Source organism: Ochotona princeps, chromosome 11 (genome assembly GCF_030435755.1).
Source record: "Ochotona princeps isolate mOchPri1 chromosome 11, mOchPri1.hap1, whole genome shotgun sequence".
Lineage (NCBI taxonomy): Eukaryota > Metazoa > Chordata > Mammalia > Lagomorpha > Ochotonidae > Ochotona > Ochotona princeps.
The window spans coordinates 3,448,892-3,471,017 of record NC_080842.1 but is presented as its reverse complement, the minus strand read 5'-3'; the positions used below and the strand labels follow the sequence as shown (position 1 = coordinate 3,471,017).

General features: G+C 36.8%; 1 protein-coding gene across 1 annotated transcript; it reads left to right on the top strand.

Annotated features, from left to right (window-relative positions):
- Positions 1–1,495: 1,495 nt before the first annotated feature.
- LOC131481475 (putative cTAGE family member 3) lies at positions 1,496–21,919 on the top strand. Its single transcript, XM_058670465.1, has 7 exons — positions 1,496–1,508; positions 2,554–2,570; positions 3,596–3,617; positions 3,702–3,790; positions 10,995–11,114; positions 18,595–18,679; positions 21,777–21,919. The coding sequence occupies exons 1-7, from the start codon at positions 1,496–1,498 to the stop codon at positions 21,917–21,919; spliced, it is 489 nt and encodes a 162-aa protein (XP_058526448.1).
- The last annotated feature ends 207 nt before the right edge of the window (positions 21,920–22,126 follow it).

Here is a 22,126-nt window from a genome sequence, read left to right as displayed (position 1 = left end):
GCCCATGTGTTTGGACTGCTGCGGCCCATGTGGGAGACCCAGATGTTGTTGTAGACATTTGATTTGGTCATTCCTAGCTTCTTCTGCTTTTGTGATTGGGGGAAGTGGATAGAAGAGTTATCTCTGTTTCACTCTACTTCTGAAGTAAATAAAATGAGTTCTTTAAAACAGAACTTTAAACTCAAGCTTGTCATTGGTTTTTAAACTTTTTAATTGAGATATTTGTTTGAGAGTTGTGGAGATTGAGTCAGAATGAGAGTGCTTTCACTTGCTTGTCTGCTCCCTGAGTGTCTGCTGTGTCTGGGGCTGAAGCTGGGAGTCATGCATACAACTTAGGTTTCCCATGTGGGGTCAGGAACTCAGTTACTTGAGCCATCACTGCTGCCTCCCATAGTCTGCATTAGCAGCAAGCTGGAGTCAGTACCTGGAACTGGGAATTGAACAAGGTAATTCTGTGGGATGTGAGTATCTTAATCATTAAACATAAATATCCACTCCCCAACGTCCATTTGCAAGCTTCAGATAAATGTTTTCTTTCCAGTAGGAAGATATTTTGTGTAAAATACAGTATAATTTATATATAAAACCCCATTGGTATTAAAAAGTAACAGAACTTAGGGCACTTTTGGCCTTCTTTGTCTCTGTTCTGTTCTTTCGAAGCTCTGGGAACACATCTGTATGCTTCCAGTTGAAGAAATCATTGCCTTTCCCTCTATTGCACTTCTCTATTGTAGAGTGACAGTAGGTAGAAGTTTGCAGAAAAATATCCTGTGGTGCCTTCTGTGTGGTGATTTTGTTTCCTCAAAAGAAAATGAGGGAATTGACTATATAGAGTTGTAACTGTGTTTGTAATCTGTACTTATTACCTAAATTGCATTTTAAGAACTTAATTTCCTTTGTCTTTAAGGTTTTGATTACGCTACCTGATACTATTGGACAAAGCCAAGATTCTCATGGTTTTCCATGGGACTGGAAAATCTATGTAACTGTTGTTGCATGTTTTCTAATTTTCATGTTTTTGTGGAGAATTTTTCAATGTGTAAGTAAACAATGCTATACTAAAAAAGTTCATCCCATTTTTAAGCTGAACAGCGAATGTAAGAAATGTGTATTGCTTTAAGGACAGGCAATCACTTATGTTCTATGTCTAATATAAAAACCAAAGGCATTCAGAACAATTTTGTAAGTACAAAATTTTGAAAGAATTTCCTGTAGAAGTTTTCTGTAGTATTAAAATACCAAAATTCTTTCATTTCTTTTTTTCTCTATTTGTAAAACTTTATTAGAGAGCGAGATAGAGAAACACAGAGAGACATACAGACCAAAAGAAATGTCCACTCTGCTATTTCACTGCTCAGATGCCTCCAACAGCTACGGATGGGCCAGCTGTGGTTGTGAGTTGAGAACCCAATCAGAGCCTCCCGCATGAGTAGCATGACCTGAATACGTGAGCTATTGCTGGTGCCTCCTGTGGTTGGTTTGTATTTGCAGGACCATGGAGGCAGGAGGTAGAGCTGGAGATTGAACCCAAGCCCTCTCCTTTGGATTGTGACCATCTTACCATACTGTTTTCCATCAGTAGGTCAAGTTCAGAAGTTTATTATGGTTACTGATAATTGATGTACTTAGTTTCTTCAAGCTTAGTTTATTAATTTCTTCCACTTAACAGAAACAAACAAACAAAAAGAACATTATTTATTTGAAATGTAGCAAGAGAAATAGAGGGAACAAGCAATTAATCTTCTAATGACTGGTTCATTCTTCAAGTGGCTGTAATAACTAAAGCCTGGGTCAGAATGCAGCCGAGAAATTACATCTGTGTCTTCCCCCATATGTGCCAGAAATTCAAGTTCTTGAGCAACCATTTGCTGCTTCCCAAGTCAGTCATGGAATTGGACTGTAAATGGAGCTGCTGATCTCTTGGAGAAACTGATCCCGTTTCCAAGATATGCTCCTTTCCTGTGGAACTTGAGGGTGACATCATGCAGCCACTCCCTTTCCTGGGTCAAGAGAGCCATGCAGCAGGAAGGGTTGCACTCTCTCCTGATGAACATAGATAAAAACACAAGCTTCTCTTTCTCTCACTTTCCTCATGCTACACATCTATCCCCAAATATGTCTGTGATCTCTTCATCACTTACATAAACATTACAGAAGATAGTTTTAGAAGGTTTGGTGGAAGAAAGATTTATTTGAAAGGCATAGTTGGAGGGGGAGATGAAGACGGAGGGAGGGGAGTTATTTTTTCATCTGGTTCACTCCCAGTGAGGCTGAGCCAGGCCAAAATATGACAGAAGCCAGGAGCTTTTTCCAGTGTCCCAAGTGGGTAGCATGGGCCCAATAACATGGGCCACCTCTTACTGCTTTCCTGGGTGCATTCACAAGGAGCTGGATTTGAAATAGAGCAACCAGTGTTCATTTGAGATGCTGCTATCACAGATGATAGCATAACATACTATGACATCATAAGGGCTCTTTAAGGGTCTTTTAACTTGTTATTCTACTTTAAATATAATGTGTCTAGCGATAAAATTCCTTTTCTCTATCTTTTAGACTTCTGCAAACTCAAAGTTAGGATTGTCTTTTTGTAAACATGGAGAAATTTTTTCTTCATTTTAAAAATTACTTTCTCTTTTTGAACTAATGTTTTTCAGGTATTGCTTTTTAAATTTTTTTCTTAATTTTTGAAGATTTATTTATTTTTATTGGAAAGGCAGATTTACAGAGACAAGCAGAGAAGAGGGCAACCTTCCATCTGCTAGTTCACTCCCCGAAGTGTACCCATGGTGGGAATGGAGTTGATCAGAAGCCAGAATCCAAGCTCTTCTTCTAGGTTTCCCACATGGGTACAGGTGCCAAGCCTTTGGACCATCCTTCAGTTCTTTCCCAGGCCACAAACATAGAGCTGGATGGGAAGTTGGGCATCCAGGATGAGATCTGGCACCCTTATGGGATACTGAGTGCTGGCAGGCAGAGGATTAAGCAGTTGGGCTGATTTTTTTCCTTTAAGCTTGAGGGAGTTTCTCAAAATAATGTTTTAATTCACTAGTTTACCATTGTAGCATTCTGTTATACCCTATTTTTCCTTGTTTAATTTTATTTGTATCCATATTTTGTAGCTGAATTAAGTTTTCTTTTATTTTCTTCCTCGTCCCTAATGGGGCTGTTGAAAATGGATTTTTTTTAACTATTATTTGATAACGATCAAAGAAAAGTAAGGTTTGCTTTACTGTTTTCTTTACAATCAGTTCAGATGTGTCCAATTGATCATATTTATCATATTTATTTTGAGTGTTAGCATTAGGGGATGTGATAATAGTTTTCTGAAAATATTTCTTTTAGTGCCAGATTTGTTTAGGGAAAGTAAATCAGTGAAATGAAACAGGAATCTTTACAAAAAAAACGATTTCAGAGCTGTTTATACACTACTTAATTTAAGAATTTGACAGGAAGACTTTCACATGTAGATTTTCTTATTGGAAATAGAGCATTTGTCATGCAGAAATTATTTGTAACATTTACATTGGCAGAAGTTAACTTGGATTTACCTAAATGTATATTTGCTTTAACATCTTTTGTTCAAAATTTGTTTCAGGCTAAGAGATATGGTTTTACAGGTAAGCTTTTTTTTGTTGTTCTATTTTAGATCTCATAATTTTTGTGTATAATCTGAAAACTTACAGTTTACCATATGTTTTTAGTGAATTGCAAAAAGCTTGCTGTAGAAGTTTCTGGATTAATACAAGAAAAACATGGACTACTTGACAAACATAGCTTTGCGGATAAAGAGGTAAGACAGTTTTAAAAATAAGAGCCAGAAAACTAATTATTATGTTCATAGTTTTGTGTAAATAGTTTATTTGGAGTGTAATACAGCATTATGCTGTTCTTCACGTCAACATTTAACAGTTCTTACTAATTTTAGCCATTGTGTTAGGAGTGACATTGTCTCATTCTGGTTTTACCCTGTGTTGTCCTAATGAGTTTGTTTATATATCTTTGAACCACTTGAATTTTCTTTTTATGGACTTGCTTTTTCACATTTAAAAAGCATATTCATGTTTTCCTTTTAATAATTTTCCTACATTTTATAAGGGAGTCCTTTTTTCATTATGTGTATTTCAATTATGGTTTTCTAATGTGGCACTTGCAAACTGGTGTTTTTACAAGCTGTCTATGTGTGAAGCCCTGCCTTCCAAACAAATAAGTAAGTGTTTATTAGAATAATTTATAGTTTGTGCTAACGGTGTTGGTTTGTTTCAGAATGAGAATTTAGAGCCGTCTTTGAAACATTCCAGCGTTGAGGAGTCCAATAAAGCGCAAGCTTTGAAGGTAAAGAAACCAAATGACCTTTTGAAAGCTGGGGCAAATATTGTTGCTGATGACTAACATAGACTTTATAGATAATGTATTGTCAGTAAAGTAAGTTACAAAGAAGTGTGAAAGAATAATTTAACTTTTATAACTTAAAAATGGTTAAATATTAGAAATAGGTCATTGCTAGGTAGTATGTTTTGACTGAGGCATATTCAGTTCACGGTAGAGCTCACTAGAAGCTGTTTGTTCTTCCTTCCTGGAAAATTCCTGAAGTGACCTTTGCTTTTTTGGACCCAGTTTACTCCACAAGGAGAAGAAGGATTCATTCAAACAATTTCAGGAATAGTTGTCTGCAATAAATTACCTAAACTGTGTAATGGTATTTACCTTTCTGTAATCCTCAAAACACTGGGAATTATTCAGCATCAGATCAGGGATTTGCATTGTAAATATTGATATGCTGCTAAGTGTTTCAGAACTGGCTGTCCAAAAATCATTTACTGAGTTCTGAGGAAAAAATGTTCCCCCATGGCTGGTCTGAAGTTACCAACCTGAGGTTACTGAATGAGGAGTATTCTCATGATTCAGCTTTCCTGAGCCTGGTGTGATTCAACTCCTTGTAAGGAAAATATACTACACTTTAGTTTAATTAATTAAATATACTACACTTTTAAATATACTACACTTTAGTGTAATTAAGATGGATTAAGTTAAGTGACTAGAATATGCCACTACCACTTAAAGATCGGGATGTGACAAGCAGGAAATAATAACGCAGTACGGAAGAGGTCTGCTTCCACCGATGTGAAGTTAGAAGGTGGTAGTCACTTTAATTTGGTGTAGGAGTTCAATTCCATGTGGCAGTTTCAATCACTGATGTCTTTCATCATCAGAACATCTATTTGTCATTAATTTCCTTGTGCAATACAAAGGATGGTATAAATTGTTGCAAATATGATATACCTATTAATGCTTTCTTCCTGTGTTACCTAGTAATATCAAAAGCATATTGATAACCTCTTATACTTGCTAACCCTTTAAAACACGATCCTAGTAGTAATTGACTAATGGTTTGATGACTTAGAAGAATTTTAGAAGGCATTTGGCATGCTAACAGAACAGGAAAAACTCAATAGCAAACACATTTACTCAACCTGGAGTATATGTGTAGACAAACTGAAATAATGGAATATGCCAGCCTGTTGTGAAGGCATTTCAGTTATGTAACATACCAGAAAAATTAGCTAATTGGATATTTTGGAATGTTTTTTTCTTGAATTACTAATTAAGACGACATAGCATTTATTTTCAGGGGTAGTAGTCATAACTGAATACAAAGTGTGTGAGAATTTTCACAAATTTAGTAGTTGAATCTAGAAAAAAAATTAAACCAGTAGAGCAGGTAGAGTGTTTCTGATTCAGGTCACAGAATTGCTATAAAAATAGCCAAATTTAGAGAGATAGGAAAAGTAAGTTTTGTTTTTCTCAGCAGCACAATAGAGCTTTTTTTAAAAAAAAAACTATTTTTGTTTGCTTTACATTTGAAACTTTTGATTTTGTTTTTTCAATTTTAAACAAGTTTGTTGAAGGCTCACAAATGGCAAAGGCATATTTATTACATTATTTAAAATTCAGTAGGAATAATTAACGTAATATGTGTGAATAACTGTGATAGAGATTGTGTGGCTTGTAAGCCTGAAATGTTTTATCTCTGACTGTGAAGAAGCTTGTTGGCACTTGCTTGTTGGCACTTTGTTTTGACAATCATTAGGATCTGTGAACTAGACTTAACTTATACTCCATATTTTTGGATGTAGTCACCTGGTTTCCCTAACTACAAATTCCCACATATGTCTTACAAAGTTGACTTTTCTTTTAGGAAACGACTGAAAAGCTGGAGAGTTGCAAATTCAACGTACAGAATGATGTTTTCTTTTTAGAAAAACAATTAGAAAAAGAGAAATTGAAACATTTTGAAAGAAATGCATTGGTAAGACTTTTTGTATTTAATGACAATATTATAAAATGCTAATGGGGTTTCAAAATGTAATGTTATTGGCCAAAGTATAACATGTATTATACAAAAAGTAAGGAATATTGAGGTCGAAATGGAGAGCAGCATTTTCCAGATCCTCTATTTTCCCTTCTTATATGCCATATGTAAAGTAGTGTCTTTTTGCATATTTTCTTCTCTTTTTTTAAGATTTACTTATTTTTTTGCATATTTTCTTACAAAACTTTCTACATTCACTACTGATGTAGGCCATATGTCATTTAAGTTGAATGATCACATACACACTATAGTTTTTATTCATTAAAAATTTTGGTTAGGACATTGTAAATATGAGCAGTTAAAATCATGATGTGTGTAAGGTGTAATGTACATTATGTACCTTAAGTGTTGTGAAGTATCAAAGTTGAGATGTGGCATCTTGAAAATCGGAGGGGTTTAGTAAATACTTCTCTACTAACTGATACTTTCTTTCCAGGCAAAACAAAGCATCCAGACCCTGGATGATGAAAGAAAACTCCTCCAATCAGAAATTGCTGAAGTAAGTTGAATTTGTCTAACACTTGTAGGTCTGTTGCTTTTGCAAATAAATTAAATTTGGTTGTTGCTTTTATTATTCAGGAATACTATTTTTTTAAAGGTTTATTTATTTTATTACAAAGTCAGATATACAGAGAGGAGAGACAGAGAGGAAGATCTTGCATCCGGTGATTCACTCCCCAAGTGAGCCGCAACGGCTGGTGCTGCGCCGATCCGAAGCCGGGAACCTGGAACCTCTTCCAGGTCTCCCACACGGGTGCAGGGTCCTAAACATTGGGCCGTCCTCCACTGCTTTCCCAGGCCACAAGCAGGGAGCTGGATGGGAAGTGGAGGTGCCGGGATCAGAAACGGCACCCATATGGGATCGCGGGGTGTTCAAGGCGAGGACTTTAGCCGCTAGGCCACGCTGCCGGGCCCCAGGAATACTATTTGATGTTAGGGTTTCAGAGGTAGATGATCTTCAGTTTACATATACACACATATACACACATAAGGCACTTGATGAAAGTTTATTGTAACACTATACACATATTTGAAAAGCTGCTGCTATATACTGAGTCCTGTTGAAGATGCTTGGTGTTTAACATATTAAGGCAGAAAAACTGTCATAAAGTTAGCTTTTAATGGAGGAGATACAGAATACATGGTTCACAAAATTTGCTTTGCAATACATGGACATTGATCACAGGTTGTGTCATTTGTCCAAGGTCACGTGGCAAATTGGTGGCAGAACTATACTCTGATTCTAGGTTGTTTCTTCCTGTTGTGCTGGGCTGCCTCTGTTGGCATGTTGCTGCCTCTGTTGGCATGTTGTTTCCATGCTTAGGATGCTTTAACTGTTGTCCACGTGGATATTCTAGGGAGTCCATGAAGATGATCTATCTATTGTGTTATGTTAATTGTTACTGACTTAATATGTTTTATACTTAGGCTGAAAGAACCACCAAGAGCTTTCAAACATGTTTGGATTTACTTAAGGTATTGAATGAAAATTTGCAGCTTCACGAATGCTTCAAACAGGTTTGTACTCTATAGAGACTCTAGCTTTCAACTATGTCATTAGAAGCACTTTGGGCATACTTGTGACCGACAACATATTAAGAGCCAGAGTAGATTTTTTTTCTTGTTATTATCAGAGTAGGACACTTTCTTTGTCCACTTGCAAGTGTCTATTTTAGGGAGGGGTACACAAGTGTATATTCTTCTACTCTTTCCTGGGAGTGAAAGTAAACCAGCGTATTTTATACCTTGGCAATCACAGCAGATAGCAGTTACACCCAAATCTTATCCTAGGTTTAATGGCACACATGATTCTGGAGGTAGATAAAATGAGGACTTTATATTTATCCTTTTCTTCCCCATTTATATAGGTAAGATACACTCATTCACATGTATTTCTTTTCCCAATAACTTGATAGTTTTTCAGTGGGAAACTTTACATATGATCAATAATTGCATTATCATAATTCTCTAAGTGCTATATCTGGGTCTTGTAATAGGATTACATTTTCTGTCTCACCAACATTTTCTTAGACATAATTATTTTGTTTCCTATATACCTATTCATAATCCATCAATACACTGTTTTCAAGAGATGTGAATCTTATAAAAATGCATTTATTTGAGACGTGGAGATGGAGAAAGTTCTTATCTTCTGGGTTACTCCCCAAATAGTTGTAATTTTAGGCTGAGCCAGGCCAACACTCAGAACTGGGAGCTCAGTCTTGGTCTGCCATGTAGGCCGCAGGGATCCACCTTCACAAACCATCACCTACTGACTCTTCAGGGTCGTATTTATTGGAAGCAGGAAACTGGGTGGACTGAGACTTGAGCCACTTCATTATCAGAGATACTGGATGTGGATGTCGAGTGGTGCCTTGTTACATGAGAGGCTCAGTCCAATTCTTCTTCCTCCTCTTCTTCCACCTTCCTCTTCCTCCTCCTCTCCTTCTTCTTCTTCCTTCCTCCTCCTTCCTCCTCCTTCTTTTCACTCTGATGCTCTTGCTGGCTTTTTTTTTTTTGCCTTCAGACTATTTAATTTTTGGGGGGTGTTACCAAATTAATCTGCCTTTAGGCCTTCCCATTTTTATGTCTTAGCTTCTGAGGTCTACTAAGTTTATTACTATTTTTCTGTCACTTTCCATTTTTTGTTTTGACAGTCATCTTTGATGCATTTCCTATTTTACCTATTAAACACTATGCCTGTAAAATAACAAAAAGCACCAATCTTTTGTCATCTAATGTGAAGAGCAAGTGATGGTCAACTAAGTGTTAAGCTTGTGATAGAATCAAAAGTAGACTTTTATATTAAAAAAATGACTTAGATGGCATTACTTGTTACAACTACTTTTATGTAGTTTTAATTATCAGTGTTCCTGAAACAGATTATTGTAATAATGATCATTCACTAACCTTTTATGGCTGCATGTGTTTTTTAAAGATTTATTCATTTTATTACAGCCAGATATACACAGAGGAGGAGAGACAGAGAGGAAGATCTTCTGTCCGATGATTCACTCCCCAAGTGAGCCGCAACAGGCGGTGTGTACTCAACCGAAGCCGGGAACCCGGAACCTCTTCTGGGTCTTCCACGCGGGTGCAGTGTCCCAATGCATTGGGCCATCCTCCACTGCTTTCCCAGGCCACAAGCAGGGAGCTGGATGGAAAGTGGAGGTGCCGGGATCAGAAACGGCACCCATATGGGATCCCGGGGTGTTCAAGGCGAGGACTTTAGCCACTAGGCCACGCCGCCGGGCCCTATGACTGCATGTTTGCCTCACTTTTTAGCACTGTATTAGATAGCATCTAGTCACTAAATTCGACGATTTTTTCCTTGGTTGCGATTTTTTATTTTTATTGCAAAGTCAGATACTGTGAGAGGAAGGGAGACAGGAAGATCCTCCATCCATTGATTCACTCCCCATTGTCCACATTGGCTGGAGCTGAGCTGATCTGAATCCAGGAGCCAGGAGCCTCTTCTAGGTCTCCCACACAGGTGCAGGGTCCCAAGGCTTTGGACCATCCTTGACTGCTTTTCCCAGGCCAGAAGCAGGGAGCTGGATGGAAATCAAGCCTGCCTGGATTAGAAACAGTGCCCATATGGGATCCAGGCACATGCAAAGCAAGGACTTTAACTACTAGGCTATCATACCGGGATGTTTAATTTCAGGTTTTTAGGATCTACTTTTATTTACAAGAGAGACATGTAGTGTTATAGAGAAAGAGAGATCTTCTCCTCTCTGGCTGACTCCCCAAATGGCTGCAATATCTGAACTTCTTCTGGGTGTCTTGTATGGATTCAAGGGCCCAAGAATTTAAGCCATCCCAGACTGCTTTCCCAGGATATAAGCAGGGAGCTGGGTCAGAAGTGGAGCCACCAGTACTTGATTGGATACCCCCAGGGGATGCAGGTCTTTCAAGTGGAGGCCTGACTGGCTGTGCCACAGCACAGGCGCCAGTATTCGTTTTATTTTGCCTGTTAGCCATCATCTGATTCTTTTGTAATTTTACAGAAAAGGATTTTTGGGGGTGTGATTGTATAGGATATTCTCCAATGAAGGGCCAGTTTGGCAGAGAAATTTAATGTTTATTGTTTGATGATAAAGTTATGAAGTGTAAGTAGATGTTTCTTTCATATATATACGGGCAATTTCTTTCATGAATTTATACTTTTTACTTATCTACATAGTCTCTTTTCAGCCTAAGTTTGTTACTTTTAAATAAAGGATTTTCTTTCTAGGACAGGCAAAGTAACAGAATGGCAGAGGGATAGAGGGAAATGGAGAGCGATGAGTGTTTCCAACCATTTTATAGAAAAAAATTCATACTATTAAAAATTTGCATGGATTTTAAAGAATTTTTAGTGACAAACTTCTCCCTAGTCATTTTCCATGAACTTTATAAAGTACCTGTGTTTTTGTCTCAGAAAACTTGATTTTATATACATATGTAAATCAGTTAAAGAATACTTAAGCCTATTATTTTATACTACCCCAATTTGAAAATTCTTTGCAATAGGAGTAATCTTCTTTCTTGTCTTTTTGATGTCTGTTATTGACATACCAGTCTTGTAATGCATCTGTTTGCAAACGTGTATGATGAATTGCATTTTTTGTTGCGATTTCAGCTTATTCGAAAAGCTGAAATATCAAAACAAGAGGTGAATGGACTTAAACAGAAAATGACATTTATACACACTGAAATACTGGCAGACCAACCTGTCAATGACAGTGAAAATCACATTGAGGTAAATGACTCTACTGATGTGTGTGACTGAGTTGGATAGAATTGTATCTTAACTTAGAAACTTAAAAACTTGGTTTTCCAAACAAAATAAAATGAAGCAAATCATTGCTATGGCAAATTATGAATTAAATTGCTAGGCTGGAATCTTGGCAATATTCTTAGTATTATATAGCTTGCCCTCTGCACCCACAAATTCCACAGCTATAGATTCAAGAAACTGTGCATTAGATCTATTTGAAAAAAAAAAAGCATTGTGTCTGACAGGTTCTTCTTCTTGTGCTTATTCCCTAAATATATAATGTTATCACTATTTCCATAATAGAGTTACTAAGTATCACTAGCAGAATAGAACTGAGTTAAAATATAGGTATTTATGGACTGTATATGAATAATGCACTATTGTGCATAAGAGACTTGAACATATGTGAATTTTTGCATTTGTGAGTTAGAAGGCTTGTCCTTGAACCCTTCCTTTTGAGGATGCAATATGAGAAATGTATTGTTTAACTTTTTCTCTAAGCTCAAAGATTGACAGACCTTGAAATACATGTGCTTTTATTTTATTTTATTTATTTATTTTAATTTTATTGCATTGTTGTTAACAATGTTTACTTAGTTAACTACGGTTAAAAAAAAAGGTTCATGGGGTATAGGGAAGTGGGTAATACTATTATGTCCATATTGTTTCCATCATGTATCCGAGGTAAAGGGGAATATTGAGGGAGAAGCCCCACCCGGTTTCCCGCCTCCCCCAATTCCCGGATGTGGGGCGTGCTCTGAGATATTTGCTCAAGTGGTTTTAACAGTTCTCCAGTTATGAATCGCTGCCAGTTTCGCTCGATGAGGTCGTCCACTGATTGATATGGTCCATCATAAAGTCTCTGTTCACCCCATATTTCGCTGCCAACAACATACAGCTGAGATGAATGATTGACCTGTTCTGTCTTCTGTCTTTTCTTGGTTAGAGTTCTGGGTCCAGCAGTTTGATTGGGGAGATCCCCAAAGAAACTTTGTCTGAGGTGTTCCCAGACTAGATTCTTGTATGTCCTAGCAAGCACAGGGCCTGGCACAGTCCATCACCCTGATCAGCTGGTGGTTTCAATTGCTGGGTTGGTTCTGTTTTCAGTCCCGAGTTGCACTGGAACCAATGGGATTGCAGTCCAGTCTGGTTCTGTCCAGCACATACTCGGCCCTTACATCAACCAGTGGGAGCTGCAGCCTAGTCGGGGCGACCCACAATAACCCCTACCAGGCCCACTCCCTACCCTGGTTTGTTTTTGGCATATTTTCTTCTTTTTTTTAAGATTTACTTATTTTTTTGCATATTTTCTTACAAAACTTTCTACATTCACTACTGATGTAGGCCATATGTCATTTAAGTTGAATGATCACATACACCCTATAGTTTTTATTCATTAAAAATTTTGGTTAGAACATTGTAAATATGAGCAGTTAAAATCATGTGTGTAAGGTGTAATGCACATTATGTACCTTAAGTGTTGTGAAGTATCAAAGTTGAGATGTGGCATCTTGAAAATCGGAGGGGTTTAGTAAATACTTCTCTACTAACTGATACTTTCTTTCCAGGCAAAACAAAGCATCCAGACCCTGGATGATGAAAGAAAACTCCTCCAATCAGAAATTGCTGAAGTAAGTTGAATTTGTCTAACACTTGTAGGTCTGTTGCTTTTGCAAATAAATTAAATTTGGTTGTTGCTTTTATTATTCAGGAATACTATTTGATGTTAGTGTTTCTGAGGTAGATGATCTTCAGTTTACAAACACACACGTAAGGCACTTGATGAATGTTTATTGTAACACTATACACATATTTGAAAAGCTGCTGCTATATACTGAGTCCTGTTGAAGATGCTTGGTGTTTAACATATTAAGGCAGAAAAACTGTCATAAAGTTAGCTTTTAGTGGAGGAGATACAGAATACATGGTTCACAAAATTTGCTTTGCAATATATGGATATTGAGCACAGGTTATGTCATTTGTCCAAGGTCACGTGGCAAATTGGTGGCAGAACTATACTCTGATTCTAGGTTGTTTCTTCCTGTTGTGCTGGGCTGCCTCTGTTGGCATGTTGCTGCCTCTGTTGGCATGTTGTTTCCATGCTTAGGATGCTTTAACTGTGGTCCACGTGGATATTCTAGGGAGTCCATGAAAATGATCTATTGTGTTATGTTAATTGTTACTGACTTAATATGTTTTATACTTAGGCTGAAAGAACCACCAAGAGCTTTCAAACATGTTTGGATTTACTTAAGGTATTGAATGAAAATTTGCAGCTTCACGAATGCTTCAAACAGGTTTGTACTCTATAGAGACTCTAGCTTTCAACTATGTCATTAGAAGCACTTTGGGCATACTTGTGACCAACAACATATTAAGAGCCAGAGTAGATTTTTTTTCTTGTTATTATCAGAGTAGGACACTTTCTTTGTCCACTTGCAAGTGTCTATTTTAGGGAGGGGTACACAAGTGTATATTCTTCTGCTACTCTTTCCTGGGAGTGAAAGTAAACCAGCGTATTTTATACCTTGGCAATCACAGCAGATAGCAGTTACACCCAAATCTTATCCTAGGTTTAATGGCACACATGATTCTGGAGGTAGATAAAATGAGGACTTTATATTTATCCTTTTCTTCCCCATTTATATAGGTAAGATACACTCATTCACATGTATTTCTTTTCCCAATAACTTGATAGTTTTTCAGTGGGAAACTTTACATATGATCAATAATTGCATTATCATAATTCTCTAAGTGCTATATCTGGGTCTTGTAATAGGATTACATTTTCTGTCTCACCAACATTTTCTTAGACATAATTATTTTGTTTCCTATATACCTATTCATAATCCATCAATACACTGTTTTCAAGAGATGTGAATCTTATAAAAATGCATTTATTTGAGACGTGGAGATGGAGAAAGTTCTTATCTTCTGGGTTACTCCCCAAATAGTTGTAATTTTAGGCTGAGCCAGGCCAACACTCAGAACTGGGAGCTCAGTCTTGGTCTGCCATGTAGGCCGCAGGGATCCACCTTCACAAACCATCACCTACTGAGTCTTCAGGGTTGTATTTATTGGAAAGAGGAAACTGGGTGGACTGAGACTTGAGCCGCTTCATTATCAGAGATACTGGATGTGGATGTCGAGTGGTGCCTTGTTACATGAGAGGCTCAGTCCAATTCTTCTTCCTCCTCTTCTTCCACCTTCCTCTTCCTCCTCCTCTCCTTCTTCTTCTTCCTTCCTCCTCCTTCCTCCTCCTTCTTTTCACTCTGATGCTCTTGCTGGCTTTTTTTTTTCTTCAGACTATTTAATTTTTGGGGGGTGTTATCAAATTAATCTGCCTTTAGGCCTTCCCATTTTTATGTCTTAGCTTCTGAGGTCTACTAAGTTTATTACTATTTTTCTGTCACTTTCCGTTTTTTGTTTTGACAGTCATCTTTGATGCATTTCCTATTTTACCTATTAAACACTATGCCTGTACAATAACAAAAAGCACCAATCTTTTGTCATCTAATGCCAAGAGCAAGTGATGGTCAACTAAGTGTTAAGCTTGTGATAGAATCAAAAGTAGACTTTTATATTAAGAAAATGACTTAGATGGCATTACTTGTTACAACTACTTTTATGTAGTTTTAATTATCAGTGTTCCTGAAACAGATTATTGTAATAATGATCATTCACTAACCTTTTATTACTGCATGTTTACATCACTTTTTAGCAGTGTATTAGTATCTAGTCAGTAAATTTGATGATTTTTCCTTGGTTTCAATTTTTTATTATTTTTATTGCAAAGGCGGATACTGTGAGAATAAGGGAGACAGGAAGATCCTCCATCCATTGATTCACTCCCCATTGGCCGCATTGGCTGGAGCTGAGCTGATCTGAATCCAGGAGCCAGGAGCCTCTTCTAGGTCTCCCACACAGGTGCAGGGTCCCAAGGCTTTGGACCATCCTTGACTGCTTTTCCCAGGCCAGAAGCAGGGAGCTGGATGGAAATCAAGCCTGCCAGGATTAGAAACAGTGCCCATATGGGATCCAGGCACATTCAAAACAAGGACTTTAACTACTAGGCTATCATACCGGGATGTTTAATTTCAGGTTTTTAGGACCTACTTTTATTTACAAGAGAGACATGTAGTGTTATAGAGAAAGAGTGATCTTCCCCTCTCTGATTGACTCCCCAAATGGCTGCAATATCTGAACTTCTTCTGGGTGTCTTGTATGGATTCAAGGGCCCAAGAATTTAAGCCATCCCAGACTGCTTTCCCAGGATATAAGCAGGGAGCTGGGTCAGAAGTGGAGCCACCAGTACTTGATTGGATACCCCCAGGGGATGCAGGTCTTTCAAGTGGAGGCCTGACTGGCTGTGCCACAGCACAGGCCCCAATATTCATTTTATTTTGCCTGTTAGCCATCATCTGATTCTTTTGTAATTTTACAGAAAAGGATTTTTGGGGGTGTGATTGTATAGGATATTCTCCAATGAAGGGCCAGTTTGGCAGAGAAATTTAATGTTTATTGTTTGATGGTAAAGTTATGAAGTGTAAGTAGATGTTTCTTTCATATATATACGGGCAATTTCTTTCATGAATTTATACCTTTTTTACTTATCTACATAGTCTCTTTTTTCAGCCTAAGTTTGTTACTTTTAAATAAAGGATTTTCTTTCTAGGACAGGCAAAGTAACAGAATGGCAGAGGGATAGAGGGAAATGGAGAGCGATGAGTGTTTCCAACCATTTTATAGAAAAAAATTCATACTATTAAAAATTTGCATGGATTTTAAAGAATTTTTAGTGACAAACTTATCCCTAGTCATTTTCCATGAACTTTATAAAGTACCTGTGTTTTTGTCTCAGAAAACTTGATTTTATATACATATGTAAATCAGTTAAAGAATACTTAAGCCTATTATTTTTTTTTAATTCTTTTTTTGTTTTTTTTTTAATTATTTATTATTTAACTTCATTAATTACATTGTATTATGTGACACAGTTACATAGATACTTGGGTTCTCCCCATCCCTCCCCAAACCCTCCCACCATGGTGGATTCCTCCACCTTGTTGCATAACCACAGCTCAAGTTCAGTTGAGATTCCCCCATTGCAAGCGTATACCAAACATAGAGTCCAGCATCTTATTGTCCAGTCAAGTTCAACGGCTTCTTAGGTATACCCTCTCTGGTCTGAAGACAGAGCTAGCAGAGTCAAGGGAAATGAGCCAATCACAAAAGGTTAAATACCACATGTTTGCCTTAATTTAAGATGATATGATGTTATGTATAACATGTTATGTTTTGAATGTTATATGTTGTGTATAAACTAAAATTGAAGTGTAGGTGAGGTGGTCACAGAAGGTGGCTGGGAACTCGCATTTACTTTTAACATATTGGTTACTCATTACTATGTCAGTTAATTCCATAATGATGTAAATTTTTGCTGATGGTATGTTGGAGCTTTCAATTGACTGGAATGATACTCTGCAAGCCTATTTTTTTATACTACCCCAATTTGAAAATTCTTTGCAATAGGAGTAATCTTCTTTCTTGTCTTTTTGATGTCTGTTATTGACATACCAGTCTTGTAATGCATCTGTTTACAAACGTGTATGATGAATTGCATTTTTTGTTGCGATTTCAGCTTATTCGAAAAGCTGAAATATCAAAACAAGAGGTGAATGGACTTAAACAGAAAATGACATACACACTGAAATACTGGCAGACCAACCTGTCAATGACAGTGAAAATCACATTGAGGTAAATGACTACTGATGTGTGTGACTGAGTTGGATAGAATTGTATCTTAACTTAGAAACTTAAAAACTTGGTTTTCCAAACAAAATAAAATGAAGCAAATCATTGCTATGGCAAATTATGAATTAAATTGCTAGGCTGGAATCTTGGCAATATTCTTAGTATCATATAGCTTGCCCTCTGCACCCACAAATTCCACAGCTATAGATTCAAGAAACTGTGCATTAGATCTATTTGAAAAAAAAAAGCATTGTGTCTGACAGGTTCTTCTTCTTGTGCTTATTCTCTAAATATATAATGTTATCATTATTTCCATAATAGAGTTACGAAGTATCACTAGCAGAATAGAACTGAGTTAAAATATAGGTATTTATGGACTGTTTGTGAATAACGCACTATTGTGCATAAGAGACTTGAACATATGTGAATTTTTGCATTTGTGAGTTAGAAGGCTTGTCCTTGAACCCTTCCTTTTGTGGATGCCATGGGAGAAATGTATTGTTTAACTTTTTCTCTAAGCTCAAAGATTGAAAGACCTTGAAATACATGTTAAACAGAACAATAATGAGATAGTATCCTAGCACTGTGTGCAAAGCTGTAGACCTTTTCGTTTGGTGCCGCAAACTCTTAAAAGTGTGAGGCAACTGAAGGATGGAAATTGTAGAGCGGAATAGATTTAAGTGGGACTTTCCTGAAAAATATATGATACAGTGATGTGATATTTTCGTTACAGTGCTAGAAAATATTTCTGCAATCCAAGAAAAAACAACCCAATGCTGGGAAACGTCTCATGTTCTTATTTGAATGTTTCTTAAGAATGTATTTTATCTCGGTTGAACTCCTGACTTATGTTTTCTTTTTAATGCATTAAAATTTTAATCTTTATATCACAGATTGATCATTATATAAAATATATACTTTGTGTAAATGATCACTTTTTTTGTAGCAGATAATCATCTCATACAACATTTTGACATTTTAAAATATGGATTTAGCAAGAATGGACTATTATAAGATGTTTCATTAAGAATCACTAGTTTTGGTTTTATCTTATAGAACTTAATAGCCACAACAGCCTTGCCTGGACTTTGTTGTAGCCAGCAGCCAGGAACTCCATCTGAATGTCCAATCAAGGTGGCAGGGATGCTTCTACTTGCACCACCTGCTGGTGCGGCGTTTAGGGGTGAATATGGTCATGGAGGAGAACTAAGAAGAAGTTGGAATCAGGAGATGTAGTGAGGATGGGAACCCAGGCATTCAGATGAGAATATGGGCATCTCAGTGGGCTTCTTAACTATTGTGCCAAATACCTACTCTAGGTAGATTTATTTAAAAAGTGTAATTGTACATCCACAAGAAGTACATTTGGGCCGGTATTGTGGCACTGTAGGTGAAGCTACCACATACATGAGCATCTCATAGCTCCTTGGTGCAGTGTACTTGGAAAGGCAACAGAAAGATGGCCCAATTACTTGGACCTCTGCCACCCATGTGGGAGACCCAGATGGAGGTCCTGGCTCCTGGCTTCAGAATGTTGTGATAATTTGAGTAGCAAACCCATAAATGGAAGAGTGTTTGTCTTCTCCTCTCTGTTGACTTTGAAATAAAGGAGTAAATCAATCTTAAGAGAAAAGAAATAATAAATGCACTAGTGTAAGTTATTAACGTCTGTCTTTTTTTTTTTTAAATCTCTGAACACTTTCTAAAGACGGAAAATTGCTCTGCCATCCTTGGAGAAGATATTACCGATGATGACAGTGTGGAACAAGACATGACGAGTGACTCAGAAAACGGTACTCCCTTAGGTGTTAAGTCAGGATTCATCTTTTGATACAATGATGGCTACTTTTGGTTGTTTGCCTGCAGTCCTTGTTTTTGATACACTGTGCTTTGGCATGTCTGCAACACAGTGTCATTGTCTCCCTTTACATTTACCTTCAGCTGGAACACCTTCAACCAATCCCTTCAACTCCTTAGAGAGACTTGTAGTCTCCTTCCCTACTGTTCTCCTCACAGCTGATACATGTCTTCCTTACAGCAGTTTTAGAAAATTAATACCATAATCATTTCAGTGCTTGCTTCTCTCCCTATTGTAGGCTAAACAAATGGGTAGGTGACATGCTCAAAATATGAGTGCTACATAAAGCACTAATTCATAGCTCAAGATTTTTATTAAGTTAAATTGTTACACTACTTTGGATCATCACAGTAATTTTTACCATTACCCATTGCAGTCAACCTGCCAAAGAATTGGGTTAGCTGAAGCCATTCACTGTGTTCTCAAACCAGTTCTGATGACTTTGTTTTTTTTCTTTAAGTGACATCTAGGGGCTGGCATTGTGGCACAGTGTTTTAAGGTGCCACCTGCAATGCTGGCATCGATATGAATACTTGTTTGAGTCCAACCTGCCATACTTCCTTTCCAGCTTCCCGCTAAAGTAGCTAGAAAGACAGTGGGAAATGGAAGATGGAAGCACCTGTGTCCCTGCTTCCCACAAGGGAGACCTGGAAAGAGCTCTGCGTTCCTGGATGCTGTTTGTCCCAGCCCTGACTGTTGATGTGTTAGGGATGTGAAGCAGCAGAAGAAAGTTTGGTCTCTGTCTCTGGTTCTCCTTTACTCTCCCTCACTCTCTATAACTCGGCCATTCAAAGAGATGCGTCTTAGAAAATATTTTATTTTGAAATTGTTAGAGATTTACAGGAAATTTGAAAGTAATATAGACAGATCTCATGTTCCTTACAACAAGTTTCCTTCCTTGATGGTTCTTCCAAATGTTATGCTTTTTCCCCCCTGAACTACAGCACAAGTAATAAATACTTTCATGAAGAAAGATGTGATTTTTAAATTGTGAAGGATTTATGTATTTATTCATTTACTGAAAATGAACAATGACAGACAAAAGATGGGTGTTGAGAGATTTTTTATTACTGATTCAGTCCCCAAATGCCCATATCAGCTGGGGTTGGACCAGACGGAAGACCAGGAATTGATCCAGGTCTCCTAAGTGGTTGGCCTGAACCCAAGAATTTGAACTTTCATCTGTTGACTCCCTGGTACATTAATAGGAAACTGGACTGGAAGTGGAAGGTGTACTTAAAATGGTGTGTGTGTGTGTGTGTCTGTGTATGTGTGTCTGTGTGTGTGTGTGTGATACAGCGATATTATGGCAAGAGAAAATTGCTTCTCATAGTAGGCTTATTTAGTAAGGGGAATATTGCATGATTTTAGGCTTGAAACTGACTTGTTCTGAATCTCACAATTTATTATTTCCTTTTTTTCCTGTAAGTATACAACTTATAAAAAAACTGAATTAATGGGTGAGACAAATTAAGAGGTTAATAAAAAAACTAAATATAAAGTGATATTTATAACATTTCTTTTATAATCAGTTTTAAGTTTGAAGTTTTAAGTTGGGTTTTAAAAAGCATCTCATTTAAAAATTTTTAAATCACAATTTATATTAGTAAAGTATTGAAGGAAATATTTGAATGTGAATAATGATCATTTTTGAATAGAGAAGCATGGGCAGTTTATAATCTAATCTGTATTTTCAAAATTCTACACTAAATGAGCATTATCTCTAATAATGAAACACTGTTTTATAAATAATTCTCGGGCCTGGTGCGGTGGCCTAGTCCTCACCTTGAACGCACCTGCATCTGATATGGGCTCCGGTTCTAATCTTGGCAGCTCCACTTCCCCTCCAGCTCCCAACTTGTGGCCTGGGAAAACAGCCGAGGATGGTCTAAAGCCTTGGGATCCTGCACCCGCGTGGGAGACCTGGAGAAAGTTCCTGGCTTCTGGGTTCATATTGGCTCAGCTCTGGCCATTGTGGTCACTTGGGGAGTAAATCATTAGACAGAAGATCTTCCTCTCTGTCTCTCCTCCTCTCTGTATATCTGGCTTTGCAATAAAAATAAATAAATCTTAAAAAAAAGAAAATACTCAACATCAATTTAATAAATAATTATTTTTAGCAGTGGAATAGGTAGCTTAACTTAAAATGGGTTGCAAGTTTTTTAAAAGTACAGATATACATAGTTTTGTGTGTATTCAGTCATTTATTTTTAAGATATTTACATAAAAATTCCTTGCATTTTCATTTAAGTAAGTAGTGAGTATTTTAGGATAGTTATATACTCAATACATGTAATTACTAAAATTTTTGACTTATTAATACGATTTTGTATTTTTTCTTTTCATTAAGTTTGTGGCAGTGATTTAGTTTGTGGTAGTGATCCATGCCACATTTTGGAAAATTTATCTTTCCTTCATTCTATCATCAAATAATACACTGATTTTGAAGCACTCAGATTATTTAGAATTGTTAGTTTTCATTTTTATAGATTACTGTAGGTGAATTAGCAGTTGAAGGTAGGTTAAAGTTTATACTTTTCTCTCAGACATAGTTTGGTTTAAGTCTAGAGGACATCTGAGTATTTATTAGCCAAAAGGTCTAAATTCCTTGTATGATTTATAACACATATTATGTTTAAGCCTAAAAGTTATTGCTGAATAGAAATATAATACTATTGACAGGCAAATTCTTTACTAGATAAAATGGATATTATTGATTGTTATGGAAATAGTTTAAGGAACTATTGAAAAAATGCTTTTAAAAGCCTTTTAAAATGCATTTTAGCTTCTAGGTTGAATAATAGATGCTAAATTCAAAGGAGGTTTTTGAGGATTTTATACGAAAATATGAAACTATTTAAAATAGTAGATCTAGATCTTTAAACTGTTGAAAAGCATTAGATATTCTATTGTTGGAGCCATTTTAATTTTGTTAATTTTGTCATTAACTTATTAATTTGGTAACTTTTGCCCTCAGATGTTAGTGTGTAACTTAAAATATTCCTTCTGTTATGACCTAAAATTTTCTTTAGAACATATTGAAAGTCATCTGACTGAACAAATACCTTTGAAGTCAGAAGGGACACAATTTGGAAGTGAAATTGGGACACATCCGCAGGAAGTCCCAATGATGACTGAAGTATATCAAGGACATGACATGATGCCATGCAGGTAATAAAAATCATTGCCAACTCCATTGGATGACAAGTAAAATAGCCTTTGAAAGCAGAGTCATATATTGTATGTTCAAATTTCTGTGATTACTGAATATTCTTAATTTATGATTAGATTTGCTCATTCATTTTTTAGGGTGGAATACTGTTCACCCATTGGAAAGTCTGATATTCTACCATCTGCAAGAAAGTGGTCCCAAACCATCTAC